The sequence below is a fragment of the Aspergillus fischeri genome, genomic scaffold (genome assembly GCF_000149645.3).
Source record: "Aspergillus fischeri NRRL 181 1099437636245 genomic scaffold, whole genome shotgun sequence".
In the NCBI taxonomy this organism is placed as follows: Eukaryota; Fungi; Ascomycota; class Eurotiomycetes; order Eurotiales; family Aspergillaceae; genus Aspergillus; species Aspergillus fischeri.
This window is the reverse complement of record NW_001509773.1, coordinates 1,612,024-1,637,979: the sequence shown is the minus strand read 5'-3', so window position 1 is coordinate 1,637,979 and position 25,956 is coordinate 1,612,024. Positions and strand designations below refer to the sequence as shown.

The 25,956-nt window shown below is 50.7% G+C and overlaps 7 protein-coding genes across 7 annotated transcripts, besides 3 other annotated features; 3 read left to right on the top strand and 4 right to left on the bottom strand.

Moving 5' to 3' along the window:
- Positions 1–2,641: 2,641 nt before the first annotated feature.
- Positions 2,642–2,667: a microsatellite.
- A 124-nt stretch (positions 2,668–2,791) lies between these two features.
- On the bottom strand, positions 2,792–3,962 carry NFIA_107080 (thioredoxin-like protein 1; the record flags this gene model as incomplete). Its single annotated transcript, XM_001267113.1, has 3 exons — positions 2,792–3,566; positions 3,642–3,789; positions 3,884–3,962. 3 exons carry the CDS (start codon positions 3,960–3,962, stop codon positions 2,792–2,794), a joined length of 1,002 nt encoding a protein of 333 aa, XP_001267114.1.
- Positions 3,963–4,715: 753 nt separating this feature from the next.
- On the bottom strand, positions 4,716–5,309 carry NFIA_107070 (diphthamide biosynthesis protein 4; the record flags this gene model as incomplete). The annotated part of the gene is made up of 1 exon (XM_001267112.1): positions 4,716–5,309. One exon carries the CDS (start codon positions 5,307–5,309, stop codon positions 4,716–4,718), a length of 594 nt encoding a protein of 197 aa, XP_001267113.1.
- Positions 5,310–5,843: 534 nt separating this feature from the next.
- NFIA_107060 (peroxidase) lies at positions 5,844–7,015 on the bottom strand (the record flags this gene model as incomplete). Its single annotated transcript, XM_001267111.1, has 2 exons — positions 5,844–6,587; positions 6,659–7,015. 2 exons carry the CDS (start codon positions 7,013–7,015, stop codon positions 5,844–5,846), a joined length of 1,101 nt encoding a protein of 366 aa, XP_001267112.1.
- Positions 7,016–9,174: 2,159 nt separating this feature from the next.
- Positions 9,175–9,223: a microsatellite.
- Positions 9,224–9,531: 308 nt separating this feature from the next.
- Positions 9,532–10,485: a mobile genetic element.
- Positions 10,486–11,651: 1,166 nt separating this feature from the next.
- Positions 11,652–13,828, top strand: NFIA_107050 (putative GTPase activating protein for Arf; the record flags this gene model as incomplete). Its single annotated transcript, XM_001267110.1, has 2 exons — positions 11,652–11,766; positions 11,946–13,828. 2 exons carry the CDS (start codon positions 11,652–11,654, stop codon positions 13,826–13,828), a joined length of 1,998 nt encoding a protein of 665 aa, XP_001267111.1.
- Positions 13,829–14,222: 394 nt separating this feature from the next.
- On the bottom strand, positions 14,223–16,823 carry gpi10 (putative glycosylphosphatidylinositol-alpha 1,2 mannosyltransferase; the record flags this gene model as incomplete). Its single annotated transcript, XM_001267109.1, has 5 exons — positions 14,223–15,654; positions 15,711–15,857; positions 15,907–16,112; positions 16,173–16,403; positions 16,524–16,823. 5 exons carry the CDS (start codon positions 16,821–16,823, stop codon positions 14,223–14,225), a joined length of 2,316 nt encoding a protein of 771 aa, XP_001267110.1.
- Positions 16,824–17,538: 715 nt separating this feature from the next.
- On the top strand, positions 17,539–18,953 carry car2 (ornithine-oxo-acid transaminase; the record flags this gene model as incomplete). The annotated part of the gene is made up of 2 exons (XM_001267108.1): positions 17,539–18,003; positions 18,066–18,953. 2 exons carry the CDS (start codon positions 17,539–17,541, stop codon positions 18,951–18,953), a joined length of 1,353 nt encoding a protein of 450 aa, XP_001267109.1.
- Positions 18,954–20,695: 1,742 nt separating this feature from the next.
- NFIA_107020 (ATP-binding cassette transporter YOR1) lies at positions 20,696–24,991 on the top strand (the record flags this gene model as incomplete). The annotated part of the gene is made up of 3 exons (XM_001267107.1): positions 20,696–20,947; positions 21,002–23,605; positions 23,660–24,991. The coding sequence occupies 3 exons, from the start codon at positions 20,696–20,698 to the stop codon at positions 24,989–24,991; spliced, it is 4,188 nt and encodes a 1,395-aa protein (XP_001267108.1).
- Positions 24,992–25,956: the final 965 nt, after the last annotated feature.

The window sequence follows — 25,956 nt, the reverse complement described above, 5'->3', positions numbered from 1 at the left end:
GCGCTAGCCCGCTACTGTACCGTACCATAGAGGGACGAAGGTGTGATGGATGCAGTGGGAGGTCCTGTGTGGGTGTCTTCTGTTCCTGCATTGGTCGGCAACTGGCATTGGTCGACGATGCCGAGTCTAAGCCATCTACGGTATGTTGTTGATAAGGGCAGCGGACAGCCAAAGCATGAGATCAGCCTCCCAAGGTTCCCCAGTCCTCCATAGTCCATACGACCAGAGAAAGCCTAAGAACTCGTATCTCTCTTAGGGATGGAGAACCATCAAACTCTCCAGGTGGCTCAGATCTCCACGTTCAGAACAGACGGCAAGGGTGACGAAAAACAGAGTTCGTCCGGTGCCGCTCACCGTTGACTTGACAATGCCATTCCTCTGGTAACTCTCGTGACGAAACTCTAACCCTGGAGGTTACTGAGCGCTGGGATGAAGAAGATATGTTTGCCGAGGACCAAGAGTATCAGCATATTATCAAGGTAAAGCGGGGTTAGACTGCTGTTATCCAGAAATCGGAGCTTCCTCACTTTGCATGACTCAACCTGCTACCTAGCCTGTTAATTGTCTATTTCTGAGACTGCATATCCGCCTATCACGTCGATGGGCTGGATATGTGTCATACCTAGACTGATGGTGGTCCATAACACCCAGACATCCATAACGGCCAGTGAGTTATGAGTGCTGGTTATTACGTGTCCCAACTTGCTACTACAACCGCAAGGTTTGTGGAGGGTGTCTAGTTCAAGGCTGTACATTTGATTTTCAGTTAGCTCTGGGGGAAATAATCACGGTTTGCTGATACGGAGAGGTGCAGATATCGAATCGAGTCTCCGCATACGAAGCTAGGATAGGCCATCTCAAATAGCGCGATCCCGACAAATCCAGGTGTGAACTCTATCTGGAAGGATTCAATACCGCGCTACTCCACATTCCAAAATACCCCTTTGGCGCCTTTGAGTGTTTGGCCGAGAAGCTCAGAGGCTAATCTGCTGCGGTGTTTCTCCGTCAGACCGCGATGCTCCAATCGAGTTTCGAAGGCGTGGGTCGCCAAAGGGACCATGCATGAGACAATTGGAACGGTCATTGGTCTGGAGCTGGAAAGAGATGCGATGATACGATGTGCTTTCGCTCCTTTGGGACTTGATTGACGCCGTCTCCCAAGTTCAAACCCTTGTTCCTGATCGACGTCCGATCCTGGTTCGGAAGTCCTCCCAACCACTGGCTCCCGAATCTAGATACTGTCATTTTGCTAGACAGAAACCAAATCCTTCTGTCACTGCTGCTCGGCCTAATGCCGAACTGCACAGCAGATGGTCGGTCGAGGAGCGATCTGAGGAGAGAAGCGATAAGCGTATGAGGTATTTCCCTTGGCAGATCCCTCAGCACGAGACCATAGTGGCTGTGCGGTTCCATGGGTCGAAGTGGAAATCATTGGAGACTAATCCGAATCATAGCACAGAACACGAGGACATTCCAAAGGGTGCGCTGTGCTTACTGAGTATTGCGCAATGACCCCGGAGCAGTGACCAAGGTGTGTCCTTGACTCCTCGCCCGTGCTTGATAGTCTGCTCGAGACTTTGGGTGCTGTGGGGAAGAGCTACCGTGAGAATCAAGCCTCAGCGCCTGCCACGTAGTCTAACACACGGGTATCAAATCAGAGTACCTTCGGGACATCTACTGCTGAATATGGCCCTGCCGCGGTGAGCAAGCCTGCACCTTAAACGCAAGAGAGTGCATGGGAACCATGGACCTTGTCCAACTTCTTACATACACGCAGGCTTATTAAGAAGTCCAAGATGGCAACACAGCACAAGACCATCTAGTTCATGGAAATGCTTATGCTAACCTACATGAACAATACCACACAGCAGCCAAACCCTGTCGACTGTGCCGAAGGCTGCATCTGCAGGTACTCAAGAATCCAACGACCAGCCGCGTAGAAGCAGGCCATAAATCCTTGCTCCCTGTACCATCCAGGTCATGCTTAGACAAAAGGACAACAGTATTGTTCCTCCTACTGGGGGTACACGTCGAGCACGACCAAACGCGTAGACACTAAATAAACAGTCCTCGAACGAGCACTATCTACCACCAGAAATAACAGGTAAATGCGACAGCCTCAGTGGATGTAGTGTTGAGATCATGCTCCCAGAGGGAGACTCAGTCTCTTCCTATCATATATTCATCCAATTGTCTCATCACAGGCTTTGTCTGAAGAAGACAAAAGGAAGAAGAGAAGGAGGGAAAATTTTCTATGCACTTTACTCGCTTGGCATTTCGCAACCCACACAGAAACCCCGATTATGTAATTAATACCCATACTTCCAGCCTCAAGCGGAAAAACAGTATCTCCATCATCCGAATCTCGCACAAGGATAAATTTCGTCGCAGCCAGCCAGCATTCTTACTTTTTTCTTTTTCTTTTCTTTCTTCGTGCGGCGACGCAACTACTATTTCACCCGTGTTGCCTGGACATCGATTCTCGTGATGTTATCCCAGGTGTCAGTTGTGTCACAGAGCGACGGAATTGCACACCGGTTCTACTTTATTGGTCTTTCTGAATTTTATCAAGGATGAGACCATTTGGTTTGGGATCGGACAAACTTCACTTTTCTCTCATGTGGGATTGCGATAGAATCGTAGCGATTAGCGATTAGCGATTAGCGAATGAAAAGAATGTTTTGGGAATTGTTTTCTCTGAAGTCATCGAAGGTCGTAAATCTAATCTCGTATGCTATGTCCGACACTTGTCCTCCGTACAGAATACCGGGTTTGCAACTCATGGCAGAGCTTATTCGCCCGGCTCATCTCCAATCTTCTCAAGTTTGCCCATTTCTCTCTTCTCGCCAGCCTCGCCAAAGATCCTGATTCTATCCACGCGCAGCTTCTCGCTGTCCCCATCCCCATCAACGAAGAAGAGAACCAAGGACGTGACGTTCTGGAACTTGACAAACCGCAAATCTATCTTCGCGGTCGCCGTCTTGGGATCCCAGTCCTCAGGCTGAATCGTCACAGTCTGCACCGGCGTGATGTCATCCGCCTCGTCGAAGCCAAGGACATGCGAGCGGTTAGTGTACAGCTGAATAGTCTTCGGACGCATCGGGGCCTCGTCGTCTTCCTCCGACGGAGACGCAAGAGAAGTCACCTGCAGCGAATGGACCTTGAGCGTCGACTGGAACGGAATAAAAAGCATCAGCTGTTCGTCGGTATCACTCTCCACCCAGTCCGCGGGGGCGCCTTCCTTCCTCTTCCCGTTGTCACTCAGCGCGGACGGCTTCGACGGATCGAAAAGCGTCTTCGCGGTGCCGAAGTCGCTATCCCGGTTCAGCAGCTCCAGGCCCTTGGGGTCGTGCTGGTCCGTGATATCGCTGTATCCCTTGGGCACGGCGGCGCCGATCCAGCCGTTTCCGCCGCTGAGATCACCCGAGGCCTCGCCGGAGGCGGAGGTGTCGTTCTTGTTTGCTTCGTCGGCGAGCTTGCGGACGGCGTCGGAGAGGGCTTTGGGGTCTGCGCCGCGGACGGTGGAGATGGGGCGGCCTTGCTGGAAAACGATGAAGGTGGGCATTCTGGTGAGACTGTTAGTATCTATGCGTTTCTCGGAATCTGGGCCAGGTGTGGCTGGTCGAATGTGTTTGACGTACGCTGTAACTCCATATGCACGGGCAATGTCTTGCTGCTCGTCAACGTTGACCTTGGTGAAGGTAATCCGGTTCGGGCGCGAAAGCTGTTTGGCCAGCTGCTCGTACGCGGGGGCGATAGCTTTGCATGGTCCGCACCAGTCTGCGTAAACTTTGAGGAATTAGTCAGTAGCTGTCCGTAGCACGGGGATGAGTATGCCTAAGCTCGCGGTCGCGGGCGGGGAATCAGGAAACAGGGAGCTTACAGTCTGCGATGACAAACTTGGAACTTGATAGAAGCGTGGAAAATTGCTCCTTCGAGGAGATGTGAACAGGTCCCGACATTATGGCGGCGGAATCTGACCAGCTAGGAAGATGAATGGAGGAAGGATGATGTTGACAGTGGGAAAGAGGGATATGGTGGTTTTCTGTTTTGGACCAAATATGTCATCAGCTGAGCCCCTCCACAACATCGCCGACAGCACCAGCAATGCTTGTAGTCCAGGAATGCATGACATTAGTCTGGAGCTTGTCTCTAGCTCTAGATGGCAATATTGGGCCTGATTGATTGATGACCCTGATTGAACCTGTAATTTTAACGACTGCTTATAGTCGCGGCCATGCTAATTTATATATAAAATCATTCCTCGAATTCATACTGGTACCAACTCATAAGCTCATGAAACTCATGGAGCAACTTCATCCTCCATTCCATAAGAATGTCGCATAGACGCAAAGAGATTTATATGAGCGTCCTACACGTAACAGCCATCCCTCAAACACTGTCCAACGTGGGGACAGAGGCCAACTGTCCCGCACTGGTACAAATGCTCTGTACAGGAGCCACCAGGTCTCTATACCCAGCAAGCTCTCTGAGCGACGCCAGAGTCGTGATGCGTGACGACTGTTCTGACAAAGCTGGAACAAGCCGACGACTCTGAACGTGACACTTCGATCGTGCCTTTCAATCCTCTGCCGAAGACTTAATCCCATCCAGGGCCAGCCAGCGAGTATATAGCCTCGATCTCCAACGACCAGGGCAAAGACAGACCATATAGCCAATCCCAATTCAAATCCCAATCTCCAACACATCCAAGCTCAACCATCGCCCTCCTCCATCGCAAACAAAATCTTCATCCAGAGACTACATCCCCGGCACCCGATCACAACCTCCCCATGCTCAGCCTCCTTCTCCAAATCCCTCTCGGTAACCATGAACCCCCTCTCATCTCCACACCGGCATCCCCGATACCAGCACAGTAGCCCCTCCCCATCGCCCGTCTCCTCGCATACAAGATCCTCCAAATCAACTACCTCAAGACCCGTATGAAACGCCGCCCCCGCGCCCTTCTCCCCCTTCCCCGCCGTCACCCGCTCAAGCCGGAGGACACGGTCATATTCCGCCCGCAGGGCAGAGTCAGAAAGCGTCTTGTAAGCCGCTGTTATCTCGTCAATGGTGAATGTCGGAGAGGCATCAGCGTTGCGGTCGGGACTCGGGCGGTGGGCGGTTTTCGTGTCGCGTGTGGGTGCGGGAGTGGCTGCGATTGAAGTCGCTTTGTCCGGGTGATGTTTCAGGAGAGCTTTGTGGTATGCGACTTTGAGTTGTTGTTTGGATAAGGCTGTTGGGGGAGTTGTGAATGGGAGGTTGAGGATTTCGTAGTAATCGTGTCGCGGGGTCTGGGATTTGGTCATGCTGTGGGCGGTGCTCTGGGCTGGTGGTAGTAATTGAGAAGGGAAGAGGCGAGGTACCGTTACTCAGGCATGAGTGTTTCTTAATCGTGGAATGGAGTGAAAAAGGTGAGCGGGATGGAGCCCGCGGATGTTGAGTCGGATCAAAAAATGCGATGTCGGGTTACCGCCACCTCTTGATTTGAAGTGGTTCCGCCGTATCTGACTGTGTTCTTGCCAGCTGCAACATGAACATCTTACAATGAATGCAGGCTACGCGCTTCGCACTTCAGGCAAATTCAGAATATGCAACAGAATCCAAATCTTCTTGGTATGGTTAATGCTAGGAATATGTCTATTGGCACAAGTACAGTTTATAACCCAATATATGACATGCTCCAACTCGTCGCCCAAGCTTCTCAGAGTAAATCAAGCGTCACACAAGGACATGGCCATCAGAAAACGACAAATCACATGTCGGATATCAAGATACGAACAAACCAGAAATGCAGTGCTATCCAGGAAATGAAAAGAGATGTAAGTCAACAGTGAAATTCCTTACTCAGAGGTCTTGAAGACGTAGCGGTCCTCAGCCTTGCTGGTAAAGGGGACACCAAGCTCGAGAAGCTTGACGAAAACGTCCGAGAAATCCTTGAAGAAGGCGTCGTTGTCCCTGGCATAGCGCTCGACGTGCTTCTTGAACTCCTTGTCCTTGACTAGGGCAAGATCGGCGGGAAGCATCATCAGGGTCTTGGTGGTCTTGTCAGTGAACTGGGCGGGGCCGTTCCACTTGCGGTTCTGCCACTTCTCATCAAGAAGCAGCCGGAAGAACTCGTTGGTGAAAACGGTGGGGCTGAAGTCCCAGGGGCCGTCGTAGCCAGAACGGTCGGGGTGAGCACGGCCCAGAGCGTGGGCACCGATCAGAGCAACGATCTCCTGGTCGTTGAATCCCATGCGGTAGAAGATGTCGCGGATGTGCCTCTGGTCCTTGGAAGCGTCGGGGAGACGTCCATCAGGGGTGCAGCCGGCTACGTCCTTGTCCTGACGGCCAGGGCGCCAGGGAATGGCGGGACCACCCAGTTCCTGGATGGCGCAGGCGCCGGCCAGAGTCCAGAGATCGGAGTAGGTAATCCAAGGGAACTGGGCCTTGATGGGCTCGAGGAAGTCCCGAGCAATCTTGAGGCCAGCGTTGGCACCGTGGTCGGACTCGGGGGCGAATCTCATGGTAGCGCCGTTGCTTCCTCCAGTGCCGGTTTCCTTGTCATAGGTACCACTTGCATGCCATGCCAGACGGACGAGGACCTATCAAAACACCGGAAGTCAGCACTCTGTTCATCGCCCATGTATTTCATTGACAAGCGGAAAAGACTTACTGGTCCATAGCTGCCATCGTCATAGTCGGTCTCATCGGCGAGACGGCGAGCAATGGCGTCGTACACCTTCTGGTAGTCCTCCTTACCAGGAACAAAGGTCTTGGAGGTAACGGAGTCGCTGCCGTTCAGGTAGAAGTATGCACCGGCACCACCAGCCACGGCGAGACCAGCCCAGAGGAAGACGTTGGACGAGGACTTGCCCGAGTTGGCTTCGGAGGCATAGCCACGACGAGCAGCGGCGCGGAAGCCCTGAGATGGGAGAGCAAAGCGAGCGGCGCGGACAGCAGGACGGAAGGAGGAGGTAGCAGGAGTGGAGCGCAAGAAGGCGCGCGAAGCAGATCTAGCAGCCGAAGCCATTGTGAAGTAGAGGACGCGCCGGAAAGGAATGTGTAGGGATAAATGAGCTTTCGATTGATTGCGGAGGAAGGACAGGAAGAGGGATAGATACTTTCTAATATACAAAAGTCAATTCAAAAAGAACAGAGTGAAATCTGACAAAGGGAGAGGGGAGGATAAGGAGGAGGGCAGGGATAACTAGCTACTAATAAAGTGCAGCAGCTCTTCCCATTGCATAAGAAATATCCCCTCATCCTTCTACTGCCGCTCCTCCTCCCTAGACTACAGAAACGCCGAAGCCCATCGAAGCCCCAGGAGGAGCCGTAAGCACCAATCATGATACACAGATTTGTGAGCTCTGGACCCGATTCTTTTGACTCAGCAGATATTCTCTCCGCATTTTCCCAGAGGTTCTGCTTTTCTTTGGCATAAGGCAGATAGATAGACCAAGCCTAAGAGGGGGATATCGATCATGAATGGCCGTGGCAATAAGCCGACCCATGGCTCCCTATCCTCATTTGCCTCCTGCACCTGAGATACATCTGATCATTCCTTTGAAAGACCTACTGTTGCTTGCGTTGATACCATTATCCTTTTGTCAGAACAAAGATCGAGTTCGTTAACAATCGGTTGTACTAGCAACGATGATAGCCGAAGATGGCTCGTCGGGCGGATCCTAGCAGCTTCATAACATTATTAACAGGAACACGCTCTTTGGCAGAGAGTCTCATGAGTCTCGGTCTCAGTAACCGCGGCAGATTCCGATCTCCACTCTCCCTCTCATGCTCATTCTTCATTGGTGTCCCTGTTCTGCTTCCTCAAAAATCTCACTCCTAAGTTCGAGACTGGCTGCGATTTATCATCAATCCAAATGGATGATTGAACAGGTCACAAAAAATATTCATCACATCGACTCGAGTATGCTGATTATCAAGAATCTTAGAAATCGGTTATGATAGACCGGCATGATACTATGTATGGTACCTGTACCACACTGGAAACCAGTTGATGAAGGCGACGGACTATGGTTTAGACATCATGCGTCGGCAAAACCTCTTTTAGATCAATGCAACCGGAACTAGATAAGCTATTACATTGTATTGCTGTCTTCATGAGCAGAAAGCCGAGAGGTTCTATTTTCTATTTTGAGACCCAATATGCTTCCAAGTAACTCCCTACAGGATGTTCACATAGGGAACAATATGGTTCGCATTGATACTCTCATTATGATATAACAAAGGTAGGATGTCCGTCGTAAAAAAGTCCTGCCGTTCGAGAAAGACGAACACCAGGGTGGAGTAGACGCAGCTCTGCTAAAAACTGTTTGGTTTTGATCTTCCACTGAACGAACAAAATAAAAAGCATACGACTTGGCCATTGAGAGACTAGACGCGTGCTGTGTGGTTATAACAACATTGGTACAGAGTACAGAGGAGAAGACATCGAGTCTTGCATTGAGACTACAGGCAATAGCTCATACATCAATGAGCATGGCACAGTTCGCATTATGCGAATTGTCCCTTTGATGAGTGTTTTGTTGAAGAGAAAGAAGGAAGAGGTGAAAGAAAAAATATGACAACTTTCACAATAGAGGTCACCTGATTTAGCGTATACTAGTGCTATGCCCACATAGCACGTGACGCACTGCCCGCGTTCCCTTTATATTCTTCATCCTCCACACAACAATTTCCTCTCTTTTCTTCTTTTTTTCCTCATTACACTTTTCATGAAACTACGAACGCATAATCAACCTCCAAATCCTAGTTTTTCCTACAGGTTGGTAGGTCATATTGGCGTACTAGAATAAATATTTCGGGGCATAATAAGGCTCCTCTACCGTGCTGGAGTTTCTTCCGAGACTCTGAGTGCGATGGTGGGGTGAGTCACCTGCTGCTCATACATTCTATCATAACTATCATGGTATGATATTCGTAGTGTGAAGCGTAGTTTTTCCTCTATAGTGACGAGATGATGCAAGTTTGAGTTCTCTCCAACTTCGCTTGAGACGGTCCATATCGCCGGCCAGAGGCATGTGGTATCTATCCATGGCTGTGGAGACTATCTGACAGCCGTACAACCAGTGGACATTGGGCTCAAATACGGAGTAAATTGTGAGGGAATTGAGAAAATCAAGAGACGGTCACAGACATTTTATGTGCTTGGCAGTCAAATACAGTAAAACCTCGTTATAACGAGCCTCGCTATAACGAGAACCTCGATATAACGAGATTTTTTCCTTGCTTCAATTAATTCTCCATATAAATAACGAGATCCCTCGCTACAGCGAGTCTCGTTAACTTTGCCTTATCTCCCATACAAAATCTCGTTATATCAAGGGGTTCTTATTAGCTAATATGCCTCAGAGGAAGCCTATCTCAACGTCCCAGAAGGCTGCTTTGCGAGCCCAAAAACGCCTCCATCCAAACGCAACACAGAAAGACCTTCGCAAATGGTTTCAGGAGACCTACGATCATACTCTTTCATCTGGTCTCATCTCTGATATCTTATCCCGCAAATACGACTATCTTGATGCCGATTCCCTCCCTACCCGCGATGCAAAGCGCCAACGCCGTGAGAACTGGCCAGAGCTAGAGAACGCCTTATTTGAGTGGATAATACGTGTGGAGGAACAAATACCTATCTCTGCAGAGATTATTCGACAAAAGGCTCAGTCTTTTTGGGAGAAGATCTACCCAGGGCAAGAGATGCCAACTTTCAGTAATGGATGGCTTCATAACTTCCAGACAAGGAGGTCAGTAAGATGGTATCGACATCATGGAGAGGAGGGAAGTGTTCCAGCTCAGGCAGATCAAGAGATGCTTGAGATTAAACAAGTCTTAAGTGCGTATAGCCTTAAGGACCAGTTTAACTGTGATGAGACTGGCCTCTTCTGGAAGCGGTCTCCTGCACGGAGTCTTTCAACACGTCAACTTCCAGGTCGAAAGAAAGATAAAGCACGGATAACGGCCCTCTTTTGTTGCAATGCGGATGGCTCTGAGAAGCTATTACCATGGTTTATTGGTACAGCGAAGAATCCACGAGCTTTCCAAGCTGCTGGTGTTAATATACGGAATCTGAATCTTATCTGGCGGAGTAACCAGAAAGCCTGGATTACAACATCAATATTTACAGACTTTCTTCGTTGGTTTGATAAGCAGATGAGTGGACGGAATGTTGTCCTTCTTATGGATACTCTCTGCTCATCAAGCTGCTGTAACAGAGATTCAATCTAGTGGTTATCCACTACAGAATACTCTTATTATATGGCTTCCTGCGAACTCTACCAGCCGATACCAGCCTCTGATCAAGGGATTATCCACTGTTGGAAGTCATACTGGAAACGATACTGGATTCGCTTCATCCTTCAAGAGTTTGAGCTTAATCGTGATCCAATTGCGTCAATGAACATTCTACGAGCGGTTCGATGGGGAATCCAGAGCTGGGAATTTGATCTTTCTGGGCAGGTAATCCAGAATTGCTTTCAAAAGGCACTAGATTCTCAACCATCATATCGAGAGCCTGTCGATCCAGCAGTTCTGGATGATATACAGAATGCTTTCTCTCTTCTTAAGCTCTCTACGCCTATCCAGGACCTAATGGATATTGATACCTTTCTGAACCCTGCAGAGGAAGCTGTCCAGGATACTCCTGAAGATATTGAGAGCCAGATTCTAGCTCAGTATGGGCCAGAGCTTGATGATGATTCTGAGGAGGAGCTTGAAATTCTACCACAAATATCACTTGATCAGGCATTGGAAGCACTAAGAACACTTCGTTTATATGAGGAGCAGCAGGCAGAGGGCATTCCTAGCCTTATATATGAGCTAGATAAGCATGAGCGTATCCTTTGGGGTCGAAAGCTGAGCCTACAGACTCAGCGAGATATTCGAAGCTATTTTACAGGCTAAATTATATATATCCTTGATATAACGAGAACCTCGTTATAACGAGAAATTTGGAATGTCTGGAATATCTCGTTATAACGAGGTTTTACTGTAGTCAAGACTCGAAAGTTGGTTCAAGTCGGTTGCCCCTGGCGCGGTCTTGACTAGGGGATCCATACCAGAGGCTGGAATGTGCAGTCCTCCACGAGACAGTTTAGATGCTGCCCAACAATCAACGGCAAAAAAAGCCATTGTCCCTCTAATTACTCCGTATAGCTCCAGAAATATCAGGATATAGATATCAAATCCATAAGGTCAAAGCATGTCTATCTAATATGCTCAAGAGCTGAGAGAAATCGATGCGGTGACTGTCGTCTGTCTTCCCCACACCGTTACCATCTTATCATCCCTGACCACTTCGCTTTCTCTCTTACTTCTCCTGGACTATCGAACTTCTGCGCTTCATCCCCCTCCTTAACATCTCTTCCGACGATTTCGGCCCTCGCATTGCTTGTATTCTTGGAACTCTTCTTGTTTGAGCCTTCCATTCATATTGTGTAAATATGTTTTGTCTTTTTATTTGAGATCCCACTATCTCCCGCATACGGAAGATCGGCCCGGCCTCTGTCACTTTTCCTCCATCGTTCGTGAATAGCTTCTGTCTGTTCCCAACCTAGTCCATCTCTTCCTTGGACGTTTGAAACCCTCGGCTTCTGTTAGTTACTCTTCGTCAACAAAGAGACGGCCAGGCGGACTCTCCGGATTTTACCAAGATGCCCAGCATTGTCAGTAAGCGGCAGCAGCAACGAAATGAGAAAGCCTTGCAGGATCTCATCCGCTCAGTACCGGGCAATGATCGATGTGCCGACTGTGGAGCCTTCAACCCAGGTATGCTCTTAGAGACCTGTATATAGCTGCAAGCCAATCGCTGACAAGCCACTTGCACACAGGATGGGCCAGCTGGAATGTACGTATATGACTCGGTTGCACACGACTTACCGCCACTTTTTACGATAGCTGATCCGATGAAATACAGATGGGAATCTTCTTATGTATGCGGTGCGCAGCTCTGCATCGTAAGCTGGGCACACACATTTCCAAGGTCAAGTCCTTGACCATGGACACTTGGACGGCCGAACAAGTTGATGTGAGTGATCGGTTCAACAACGTGAGGAGGCGCGAGCTGATTGTCTATGGGGCACAGAACATGAAATCACACGGAAATACCCTCATGAACAAGATCTTCAATCCCAAGAACGTCAAACCTCCGGTCCCCAAAGATATCGACGAGGCCGATTCTAGCATGGAGCGGTACATCCGGCAGAAATACCAGTATCGTTCCCTGGAGGATGGAAAACCGAAACCACCAAGCCGTCATGATTCCAGTTACGACATATCGCCGGAGGGGTCACCCCCTCCACTACCTCCAAAATCTGGCCGGTTTCCGGGCCCTGGGTTGAGATCCGCTTCCTCTACCTCGAACCTCCAGCGGTCGTCCAACAGACCCTTTGCGACCTCACCTCGATCCGAAAGACCTGATTCCCCTCCACCACGAAGCGTTTCCACTTCCGGCTCTCAAGGATTTGGACTTTCCGTCCGTGATACAAGTGACGCATCATTTGAGTCGAAGCTGGCCCAGCTGAGAGATTTGGGGTTCACCAACGAGCGTCGAAACGCAGCGGCCCTTAAAGGTCTCGACGGTAACTTGAAAATGACCATCGAGACTTTGCAGAGATTAGGGGAAGGGCCTGCATCGCTGGGACGGCCTTCGGCAGCTGGCAACCCCACAAACAATTCTACTAGAGGGGACAGTTCCGCCAATCCGTTCGACCTGCTCGACTCCAAACCCTCCCCCCAGACGAGCAGCGCGTATAATCCGTTCGATATGCCAACGTCACAAGCACAACAGCAACTCGCACCTGCGCCTGCCCCTGTACAGTCTCTCGAGGGGTCTTTCCAGCATTTACAAGTTTCGCAGCCGTTATTCCCGCACCAAACCGGAGGATATCCTGGTCGTCAAGCTTCGCTTCCTCAGCCCCTTTACCAGCACCCTCTTACACCTCCTATCACCTCGACTCAATCACAAGGCACATACATCTCATCCCCACAAGCGTTCGACGGAAGCCAAAACCCATTTTTCCAGTCCAGCACCCAGCCGCAAGCACCATTCACTAGCACACCGCTCACCGAGAGCCCTGGCGTTGCTCAAACAAACCCCTTCTTCAGCCAGTTCGGAGCGGCGGCGAACTCAATGCAGTCACAACCACAATCAGTCTCTGGAGGTGCACTGCCCAATCCGCCCCAGCATGCGAACACCATGCCAGCATTGTCCTCCACATCGCCCTTTAGCCAGGGTTCTTACCAACAGCAGCAGCAGCCGCAGCAACAACAATTCTTACAGAATCAACCACATTTGCAGGGGCAGGGCTTTGCATCCCAGAATCCATTCCAGTCGATGGCAGCGCCAAATACACCACAGAATGCGGTCTATCAACACCAATATCAGCCACAACTACAGGCCGGGATGCAGCAGCCTACTCAGTACATGGCTCCTCAGCCCACAGGCCGCGTGGATAAGGGCAGCATCCTTTCTCTGTACAATACATCCTCCGCACAAGCATCCGGGATGCAGCAGCCCTCTCAAATGCAAGCTCCGACGGGAATGTCGCTGAACCAAGCGCCCCCAAACCAGCCAATGCCAAGTATCAGCGAACACCAGAACAACGGCCCACAGGCCTCTGCTGCCCCCCAGTTAGCCGGGTCTCGGAATCCCTTCATGGGTGGGCAAGGCGGCCCCGGTGCTGGGATGGACCTGACCCCAAAAGCCTCTCAGCTGAATGGCAATTTCCCCAGGACCCACATGAGCCAGCAGAGTGTAGATATCAACGGCTTCCAGAGCGGACGGCACAGCCCCGATGCCTTTGCCAATCTGAGCGCCCGTTACCGGTAGCTGTTTCTCCCAACAGCCCTGTTTCTGAAGGCGCTCTGAAAATATTTTCTTCTGTGTATATTCATCTACTGTATCTGATCTTGGCGAACGTAATGGTGAACAATTGGTTGCATCATTGGCTGGCGTTTGTGATTTTGGCATTAGAATGAAGATTGCGGGCCTTGTTGAGCTCGGTGTATGCTACGTTACAGCTGGACATCAGCAAGAGTATATAGTAGAATCCAGGGACAAAATGGATACCGTCGTCTATAAAGGGGACACTTCCTACAGATCGATCCAAGTTTGCTATGTTCCATTGATATTACAGGGACAGTACATAAATAAGATCCAGAAATCCAGGAGGTATCACATGTACGTATTTCCAACAAGTTGACCAACTGATAAAATACAACTCTTACGACCACAGATCCCGCTCGAGAAGCTTCTTAGTCTTCTTCTTCTGCCTCCAGTTCCCGAACCAGTCCCCTCCCCAAGCCGTCCACGACGACCGTGTCCTTGTCCACTGCGGAATCTGCACACCTAACCAGGACGTCCGCTTTCGCTGGCCCCACGGCCAGTGCCACGACGACGGCCACGACACAGAGAGCGAAGACGACGGGGCAACAGAAGAAGAAGACGAAAACCACCGACGGAACGGCGAGAGCTTGCCATCGCGCTTCCCGCTCGCTTCTTTCCGAAAACTCTCGATGATGCGGTCGAATTGTCTCTCGCGGTTCTCGAGGTCGCGTTGGCGGGTGGCGGATCGCCAGGCCTGTTGTTGGGCGGGGTCGAGGCACCAGACTACGATGTCGCCTTTGCGACGCTGGTCGTCGTGCCAGGCTGTGTTGAAGGTGCGGTAGCATTCGGCGTAGGAGCTGGCGCGGAGGAGGGATTGGAGGGTTGGCTCGAGCTGCGCGAAGAAGATGAGGTAGTCGGGCCATTCGTGGATGGTGTGGTTGGTGTTTGTATTCGGCGGCTGCTGGGGGTGTGGTTGCGCGGAGATGTAGGATGGTTTGCGAGAGATGTGGCGGAGGCCGCCGGCCATGTGCTCGCGGAGGAACTGGGCGGGGTTGGCGTAGAATTGGTCTGCTTCGTCTATGTAGGTGGCTTTTTGGGCGGCGGTTTGGTCAACGGGAGGCTCGCAGGTTAGAGCCCAGGCGTGGATTGTGGGGTAGACGAGGTGGGAACGCCAGGGGGTGCTGTGGCAGGGCATGAGGAAGCCGGCTGTGATTCCGTGCTGGGAGGGGTCTTTGACTGAGGGCCTGAGGTTCGAAGGAGTTTGAGCGGCCGGGGCATGTAGCTCGTGCTGTTGCCGGAGGTATGAAAGGACATTGGACGGTCCGGATGCGTGGTAGATGGTCGTGTAGAGGGCAATAACGATATTGACCAGCAATAGGAAGACGAGGGTGAGCCTCCTGGGCATATATGATCGGGACGAGCGGAGGACCGCAGGGAGGAAGTAGTCCACCAGAGGTGGTGCGCTAAGGATGTGGAGAGATGGTAGAAGCGGATAGATGAATCGCACTTCCTTGTGAGAAACCAGGGACAGGACAAAAGGCATAACCACGCATATCAGCGCAAGCTGAGCTTGCACAAGAGACTGCAAGTGCCCCAATCCGAACGTTCGAACTTGGGCCAGAGCGCGGTACAGGCCAACGAGAGCGAACGGCAGTGCGGTGGTAAGTAAAAGGGGAAACCCCTGCGAGATATAATAATGCCAGTCATTTCTCCCGTAGAAGACCGCTAGAGACTGTGCAATGTTGAAATACAGGAATCTCAAAGGAGGAAAGGTCCAGCTTCCGTAGAAGAGCCGATCAATCACGGACGACAAACCCAGAACGGTACATCTATGAGCTTATCAGCTATCATTTCGCAACGTGTCTGCCTGGCAATACCAACTCACCCATAAAGCAATATTTCGCGAACAAGAATCCCCCTCCGGTCCCAAGAAGTTCGAAACCATGCGACAATGGCCAAAGTCATCCAGATGAGGATGTTAGTCGGTCGTAGAATACAGGCGACAGCCGCTAGGGACAGGCATTGACGTAGCCTACGCTGCCGTGTGAGATATGTATAGATCAAATGGACGTCCACCATACCTCTGTAGCGGGTCTGACACCTCTGGACCCCTCTGGGCACGCTCCCTGCTGGCCGCGCGAGTAGCCTTCTTGTGAACCGGTGTCTCAAATGACCAACTCCAGGGCCACAAGTAGAGAGCGACAATGGTAATCGTTGTCTCGAGGCAATTCGACAATGTCCTGGTCGAACAAAACCATTGCCATGGGCTAACGACCGTCAAGGCAAGCTTCGACAGTCAACCTCCGTCCTCGTATCGATAATTAGGCAAACAATGACATGAACATACAGTAGCCCAGGCCTCGTAACTTCGAGCGCCATAGACATAGCGAGCCAACTTCCAAGTATAAAAGTCCCCGAGCCCCGCGATTATCGCCTGCGCAGTTTTGGGAGCGGCGACGAGAAGATCCGCACGCGATGCGGGGGAGAGGCGGAGAAGCTGGGCGACGACATCGGCAGCGGAGTAGACAGCGGCGAAGAGGAGAGGATGGATGGAAGACCTCAGTTGATGCCTCCATTCCTATATTGGTGACATCCAGTATCCAGAAATTAGTAACTGAAATGATGTGACTGGTTGGAACAAATATGAATGCGACGCAAGGCTACACAGGATAATGTTGGGGGATGCGACTCCACTAACCCAGGTTATCCATGCCCCCTGATTTTCTCCAAACGCGATTTGCCAGGCAGGTTCAAGGGACTGAAAAAATTCATCGGGCTGGAAGAAGGTGCGAACAGTAAATGCGTTGACCAGCCGAAAAGCGATTAAGAACAGAAGGATATTGGTTGCCAACGGCGTTGTTGATGTTGGTGATGTTTTGGTATTATTTGATGGAGGAGACCGCGGCCTCAGGCGCGAAGTCGGCGGTGGGGAGTGAAACGACGGAGACGACGAAGAGGAGGACGACGTGAAGGACTTTCTTCGACGCGACGAGGACATGGTCGCAGGCAAATGTCATAGGGCGTATCTAACCCCGCGATATCCTCCGATGCCAGCAGGAGTGTAACAAAATCAATAAACTGCCTAATAGAGAGGCCAAGAGGACAAAGTGTCCGGGCCGGCAAAAAGCGATGGGATCCGCCCCGGTCATGCAGTGGAGGCGCGGAATCGATGAGTAATGGACCGGACGCCAGTGGACAAATGGACGAACCGGAAGCCCCAGATCGGCCAGGCGAGGAAGGAATAAAGTCAGGTGGAAAGCAAGCTGACTGGATGACTGGAGGAAAGGTGGATCACCGACATCATGGTCGCTGGGGATAGCGCGTAGACCTGCACTTAGCGATATATAGCGGGTAAACCTGCACTTAGGGGTCTAGTCCTCCTTCGGTGCCCATGTCTCTCGCCTCAAAAAGGTGACACCAGCGGGTCTCAAACGCTGCGGATTGGAATGGCGATTTCTACCACTTTGCTCTTCTGCCGTTTTTCCTTCTTTTCTTACGGTGCTCAATTCTAACAGGTGTTTCCCATCCTCGTGCTATTAAAGGACGGCAACTTGCTCGTCTCGGACTGCTCAGCGGACATTTCCTCCCCACCTTATCTTCCTCTACTACCCTCCTCAGTCCTCCTCACTATAGCTTCGAATCATCTTACTTCATATTATCCTTGATCAATAACAATCTCTTTCAAGCTCACCTCCTCTCTTCTTTCCGCCAGCATGTCTGCCAACGGAACCAGTTCTTACCATGCGTCCTCCACGCAGGAGGCCATCCAGGCGGAGAAGGAGTTCGCAGCCCACAACTATCACCCTCTCCCTGTTGTCTTCGCTCGTGCCCAGGGCACCTCCGTTTGGGATCCTGAGGGCCGCCACTACCTCGACTTCCTGTCAGCGTACTCTGCCGTCAACCAAGGCCATTGCCATCCCAAGTTGGTGGCTGCACTTGTCGACCAAGCCTCACGGTTGACCTTGAGTTCCCGTGCCTTCTACAATGATGTATTCCCCCGGTTTGCCGAATTTGTCACCAAGTACTTTGGTTTCGACATGGTTCTGCCCATGAACACAGGAGCAGAAGCCGTGGAAACGGGAATCAAGATTGCTCGTAAGTGGGGCTATAAGGTTAAGGGCATTCCGGAGAACCAAGCTGTTGTTCTGAGCGCGGAGAATAACTTTCACGGACGTACTGTAAGTGCACGCGAGAATCAGTTTCCTCGATCATTATAGATTGACCGGCCTTGTTCATCTAGTTCGCCGCCATTTCCCTGTCTTGCGATCCCGAGTCGCGCGAAAACTACGGTCCGTATCTGCCAGGTATCGGATGCACAATCCCTGGAACCGATAAGCCCCTCAAGTATAATGACAAGGCAGCCTTGCGGGAGGCCTTTGAGAACGCGGGACCCAACCTTGCCGCCTTCCTGGTAGAGCCTATTCAGGGCGAAGCAGGCATTGTCGTTCCCGACGATGACTATCTGCGGGAGGCGAGAGCTCTGTGTGATAAGCACAATGTCCTGCTCATCTGTGATGAGATTCAGACGGGTATTGCCCGTACAGGTAAACTGCTCTGCCATGAGTGGAGCGGAATCAAGCCCGACCTGGTTCTGCTGGGCAAGGCTATTTCCGGTGGCATGTACCCTGTGTCGTGTGTCTTGGGTCGCAAAGACGTCATGCTCACCATTGAGCCTGGTACCCACGGTTCCACCTACGGCGGTAACCCTCTAGCCTGTGCTGTGGCTATCCGAGCCTTGGAGGTCGTTCAGGAGGAACACATGGTTGAAAGAGCTGAGAAACTCGGTCACGTCCTCCGCAAGGGCCTGGAGGCTATCCGGAGTCCAATTATCCAAACCGTTCGTGGCAAGGGATTACTCAATGCGATCGTCATTGACGAGTCCAAGACCAATGGACACACTGCCTGGGATCTCTGTATGCTGATGAAGGAGAAGGGCTTGTTGGCCAAGCCAACCCATCAGAACATCATTCGCCTTGCTCCTCCTCTTGTGATCACTGAAGAAGAGATCCAGAAGGCACTGAAGATCATCGCAGAGGCTGTTTCTGAGCTTCCAAACCTCAAGGGTGAGGCGGAGGACAAGGTCATCCCAGGCCCAGAGAAGAATGTCAAGATCAGCCTTGACAATTAAGGAGAGTTTGGCAAAGTCTTTCGAGTTCCTTGGAACTAAGGAACGCCCACCACACAACGCATTAAGCGGTTGGCCACGGGCTTCTACCCTTCGCCCGCTATGCAAGTGTGAACGCAACCCGACCAGAGACGGTAAATGTCTGCTGGCCGCTGGAAGTGGAAGAATGAGAGACTGTCTCGCTCAAGGCGACGAAAGTACTCATTCGACAGTCGATGGCTTGCTTATTTCCCTTAAAAATGGGACAGCAACTTGATGCCAGTTACGAATGAACTAGTCTATGTTTGATAGTGAAGACTTAGTCTTATATTTTAGAATGCAATCAATTTTAGCGTCTTTCATGTCTTCAAGGAAGCAAACAACAAGCCAAGTGACTGCTCCGTAGAGCAAATGGCTTGAGATAGACCATATGTCTACGCGTTCTTATTCCCCTCTTCTTCCTCGGCGCACCTTTTTCCTCGCTGCTCCATTTCGTATAGTTAAAAACTATTCTATGGTCAACTACGAAGTATTTATATTCGAGACTCTTGAGAGGAAGAACGCAGATAATGCTAACCTGGAAAAGCTTAGCCCCTTGTCGGAGGAGGACTATCGGAGCCCGATTGTCCGATCATTAGTGCTATGTCATTATGTGTCTATTACGAATACGAGGGCCAGTCGGTGACACGGAGGCAACAAGCTCCTCCCCGCATCAGGAAAACGGGCATTCCAAGATATGGGCCTGTGGCTGTTGGCTGTTGCTTAACAACCAACTCGTGGAATCATGAGGAAGAAATTTATCACCTCGGATTTAACAATGATTTATCTCCTACCAATATACCGATTTGACACGTCGGGTATAGTTTGCCGGGTTATTATCACGCTTTTTTTGACTACTAAATGCGTAATTCCCCCGGCCATAATCGTGCAGTGATTTAACTCGGACAATAGAGCGTGAACAAGGGAGAATAAATAATATCCAGTGAGTCTCAAGTGGATGATATCTGCGACGTCCCTTGCATACTCTCATTCTCAATACCAGTTGATTGTACGACTCCCAGTCTCTCATTCATCAATAGTTCCGCGAGAACTGATGAATTTTCTATATTGAGCAGGCCAAATCATCACAATCCTCGGCAATTCATCGTTTAATCCTGCAATTGACTAGTGCACAACCATATCTCTGTTAGAAACTTAGCACACGATTAGTTGGACATTGTCTTTCAGGTCTGTATCTCCACTGCTCAATTCATTTCCGTTTGATGATGACTTGTGGGCGGTTACTGACCTGCCGCAGGATTCATCCCAGGCACTGTCTCAAGCTGTCGATTGACGCCATACATATAAACAAGGCATGCAATTGCCAAAATCGCGCCAATTCTTAGTTAACTTCATCTGGAACCGATGATCAGCCACGGAGTCGGCTTGAGAGGCTTGATCAACGGGCTCAGCCAATAATACTGAGTCTCCTGGTTTAGTAAAGAAGTAAGCACTATTTTCGCATTTATATTCCAGTCTGATCGGCCGTCAATACGGCATTCAAACCATACGATAACGGAGTGGCGCGGCATCATGTTCGTACAGAACAATTGTAATGGCTCACTAACTTGACGAACTTCGCAGAACATTGGGTAGCAGAGAGATACGAAGCTTGGTGCTTCTTATCATATACGCCGGGGACGCTCTACAACACACTACGCGGGTTTCGATACATGATGGTGTCGGAAATTTAACGTCATTTCAGGCTGATTCATCAACAAAACGAGATGAGCAAGACTTCACAACCTCCATTGGAGGTGGTAGCGCCTCAGGCGAAACTACCGGTTGAACAGAATCAGACAGAGGGCACGAATGACCAAGTTGCTTCTCCCCAACCCCAGCTGTCCAAATGGCGCAAGCTGAACCCTTTGCGACTGCAAAAGGTACCTCCTGTTCCCAGTGAGAGACAAGTGACTCGGGAATATGGGGCGAATATCCTTAGTCGCATCTTCTTTGAGTGGATGACCCCCTTTATGAAGGTTAGTTCAGAATCTCGAAACCCAGAAAGTCAGGATGTTTACAGAATCGAATAGGTGGGTTATCTCCGACCATTGGAACCCAAGGATATATGGACCGTCAACCCGGATAGAGCAGTGGATACCTTGTCGGACAAGCTTGCACTGGCTTTCAAGAAACGAATCGAGCAAGGGAGCAAGAGACCTCTGGCGCGGGCTCTTATCGACACCCTAAGACATGATCTTGTGGTTGGTGGTATATGCCAGCTTGTTGGCATGATGTGCATGATTCTATCGCCATACGTGGTCAGGCACCTTATCACTTTCTCGACCGAAGCATACGCAGCCCATATTCGCGGAATACCTGGGCCCCATATTGGACCAGGCTTGGGCTACGCCTTTGGCCTTTATGCCATGCAAGTGCTGCAGAGTTTGACTATGAACCAGGCGTTGTATCGAGGGATGGTTGTCGGAGGAATGGCCAAAGCGGGCCTTACATCTCAAATCTTCGCCAAAGCGATGAGGCTGTCGAACCGTGCGAGAGCTGGCGGGAAGCAGACCGATGACACGGGACAGAAACCTGCCGAAGAAAGTCCATCTAGAGCAGCAGCAAACGATGCGGCGAAGGAGACTGCCGGCTGGAGTAATGGACGTATCACGACGTTGTTGGGCGTGGATGTGGATCGTATCGATACGGCTTCCGGCATGCTTCATATGCTTTGGGTTGCACCCATCGGTCTTATCGTCGCTCTGATCATCCTGATTGTCAACATCGGCTACAGTGCACTTGCCGGGTACGCCCTCCTGGTTGTCGGAGTATTTGCTCTGGCATGGGCAATGCGCCTCCTGGTGCAATTTCGGAGGGCCATCAATAAAATCACCGATCAGCGAGTCACTTTGACCAGAGAAATATTGTATAGTGTGAGGTTCGTGAAGTTCTTTGGCTGGGAAAGCAGCTTCCTAAAGCGACTCGAGGCCGTTCGCAATCGCGAGATCGGCTCCATCAAACGGCTCTTGTTTGTCCGACACGCTGTTGTGGTGTGCATGGTTTCTTTACCAACATTCGCATCATTGCTGTCTTTTGTCACATACGCTCTGTCGGATCATGGCATGTCCCCGGATCGCATTTTTGCGTCCTTGGCATTGTTCAATGTGCTTCGCATGCCACTCATCATGCTCAACCTGACTATCACACAGATGACCGATGCCTGGACTGCTATGAACCGAATCCAGGAGTTCCTTCAGGCCGAGGAAAAGTCTGACCCAGTCGAATGGGACACAGGCATGGACAAGGCTATTGAGGTCGAGCATGCGTCATTTACCTGGGAACAAGTGCAGAGCAACAAGGGAGAGGAGAAGAAGGAAGAGAAGCCGAAACATAGCCAGGTCTCGCCGAAAGACGCAACGCCTAGCAGCCCGCCCGACGACAACAGTGATACCACTGAGCTTGCGCCGTTCAAGCTCACCGATATCAACTTCGAAGTGGGAAGGGATGAACTTCTTGCCGTAATAGGAACAGTTGGCAGTGGCAAAAGCTCGTTGCTCGGGGCTTTGGCGGGTGATATGCGCTTGACGGAGGGTAAAGTCCGAATGGGTGCAACTCGATCGTTCTGCCCGCAGTACGCCTGGATCCAGAATGTGTCAGTGCGAGAGAATATCCTCTTTGGAAGTGATTACGACGAAGAATTTTACGACCGCGTAATTGATGCATGCGCTCTACGAGCCGATCTAGATATTTTCCCAAACGGGGATCAGACGGAGATTGGGGAACGAGGCATCACGGTCTCTGGAGGCCAAAAGCAGCGAATCAATATCGCCAGAGCGGTCTACTCCAAAGCAGATATCGTTCTCATGGATGACCCTCTTTCAGCCGTTGATGCCCATGTCGGACGACATATCATGGACAAAGCAATCTGCGGTCTTCTCAAGGATAAATGCCGTGTCTTGGCAACCCACCAGCTTCATGTCCTTAGCCGGTGTGACCGAATTATTGTGATGAAAGAAGGCCGTATTGACGCTATTGGTACCTTTGACGATCTTGTACGAACAAATGAACACTTCAGGGAATTGATGTCCAGCACTTCGCAACAGGAAAAGCAGTCGGATGATGATGTCGAGGAAAAGTCTGACGAAGCCGAACCAGCGAAAGACCAGATTGACAAGGCTAAACCAGCAGCCGCGTTGATGTCAAAGGAAGAGGTAGCGACGGGGTCAGTTGGGTGGCCAGTCTGGAAAGCTTATATCACCGCCTCTGGATCTTTCTTCCTCAACTTCATTGCTTTTCTCGTGCTGTTAGCCTGTCTCAACGGTGGTCTAGTTATGACCGGCCTGTGGGTCTCTTATTGGACGTCCGACAAGTTTCCAAACCTGACCGCTGGCCAGTATATGGGAATATATGCGGCCATCTGTACAGCACAGGCTTTGGCCCTGTACGGCTTCGCACTACATGTAACCATTGCCGCAGCGGTCTCTAGCAAGACGATGCTGCACCGCGCAATGTACCGAGTCTTGCGAGCCCCGATGGCCTTCTTTGATACAACCCCGTTAGGACGGATCACAAATCGGTTTTCTAGGGATGTCCAGGTGATGGACAGTGAACTTGGCGAATCTATTCGCATGTTTGCCTTTACTTTCACTCAAATCCTTGCTACGATGGGGTTGATCATCGCATTTTATCATTATGTGAGTACCACAGGCTGAGATTCGTGAAGTGAAGTTGCTAACCACCGTGGCCAGTTTGCTATTGCATTAGGTCCCCTGTTCCTCTTGTTCTTACTCGCAGCGGCCTACTATAGAGCTTCTGCGCGAAATCTGAAGCGGCATGATTCAGTACTTCGCTCGACGGTGTTTTCACGTTTTGGCGAGGCCATCACCGGTGTCGCAAGCATCCAAGCGTATAAAATGGAAGGGTACTTCCAGCGGAATCTGCATGAAAGCATCGACTCAATGAATGGTGCATATTTCCTGACGTTCTCCAACCAGAGATGGCTCTCGATTCGCCTTGATGCTATTGGCAGTCTAATGATCCTGGTGGTGGGAATTTTGGTCGTCACCTCTCGTTTCAACGTCGGGCCAAGTGTCTCCGGTTTAGTACTGTCGTATGTTTTGAACATCACTCTGAGTTTGCAATTCACCATCCGGCAGTTCGCTGAAGTTGGGAATAATATGAATGCCGCTGAGCGGATCCATTACTATGGCACCAGCTTGGACCAGGAAGCGCCCCTCCAGTTGGCCGAGGTACCACCGAGCTGGCCTGAAAAGGGGAGGATTACGTTCTCCGATGTGCAAATGCGGTACCGTGACGGACTGCCTCTGGTGCTCAAGGGACTCACGATGGACGTTCGAGGCGGGGAACGTATTGGCATTGTTGGGCGGACAGGTGCCGGCAAATCCAGCATCATGGCGGCGCTATTCCGTCTCAACGAGCTTTCCGGGGGAAGTATCAAGATCGATGACATTGATATTGCCACGGTTGGGCTGCGTGATCTTCGGACTCGTCTTGCTATTATCCCGCAGGATCCGACGCTCTTCCGCGGCACAATCCGCTCGAACCTGGATCCTTTCAATGAACATACGGATTTGGAATTATGGGCAGCGTTACGCAAGGCACATCTCGTCGGCCAAGAGCTGCCAGAGGACGAGTCCCAGGACGGCACTCTTACGCCATCATCGATGAACGAAAAGCAGCAGACGGTGCAGCGACTGCACCTTGACACCATCGTCGAAGAGGAGGGACACAACTTCTCACTTGGCCAACGGCAGCTAATGGCTCTGGCGCGTGCTCTCGTCCGCGATGCCCGCATCATCATTTGTGACGAGGCAACCTCGTCCGTTGACTTTGAGACGGACCAGAAAGTCCAGGAAACGATGGCGCAAGGGTTCCAAGGTAAGACGCTACTTTGCATTGCTCATCGTCTACGGACGATCATCAATTATGATCGCATCTGTGTGATGGATCAAGGGCAGATTGCCGAATTCGATACCCCTCTGGCGCTGTGGGAGAAGGGCGGCATCTTCCGCAGTATGTGTGATCAGAGTGGAATCATCCGGGAGGATTTTGAGGGTTGATGTGATTGTTCGAGTATACCACTCGAGTATATACTTTGATAGTATTCATAATATTATAGACGTTGTGAACTTTGACTTGCCGAGATCGTTGGATTGATGCTCATGCTCAGCAACACATTCCTTGACTTTTTCCCCCAGAGATTGACTGGTGAGTGGTGACGCTATTCGCTCTTCTGCCTGACATTGAAGCCATTCATTCTTGTTGACTTTCTTAAATACTCGCAGATACCATCACCAGACAGGCGGATCCATAAATTACCTCCTGCTCTCAAATACTGATCATTGTTGTCTTTTGTAGCACCACCTGGCCAAAGATGGGACCCTATTTAGCCTAGTTTGGATCTACGCCTAGACGTAGAGTGGGTCTCTATTTCTTTCTCGTATGCAATCATATTGGCCTGCCGGGATCCCAGCGACCATCCGTCTTCACCCAACCAGGTTACCCCGTCAGACCTTCAAGAAGAGACCAAGGGACGGCTGCAATTCATAACAGTATGGATGCACGTCATCTATCCATTATCAATAACTGACATATACACATCTCTAGGAAGAATGGCGTGAAACATCCAACGCTGAGGATCAAGTGCATCAACGGCGCATTCTAGTGAAAAGACCCTTGCACCTGAATGAATTATCACATCGCATTCCATCCTCAGCAGTGGAGTACCCACCTTCTGCACTGGCGGAACCTCAACCCAACAAGCGGTCCGTATGTCTCGCTCCAGAGACCGCCAAACACATCCGCGCAACTACACCCGTCTCCTCAAATTCCTGATCCTGCTGTACCTCCAGCAGGGACGAGTGGAACACTGAAATAAGCAGGTATCAGAAGGAATGTCACTCATGTAAGCAAATTGCTAATGTCTATACACGGTCTTGATATTCTATAGCTTTTGACAAAGGACAATGAGTGGCTCTGACGGGGTCTATCCACTATATACCCGTTCTCGGTTGCACCAGCTCAG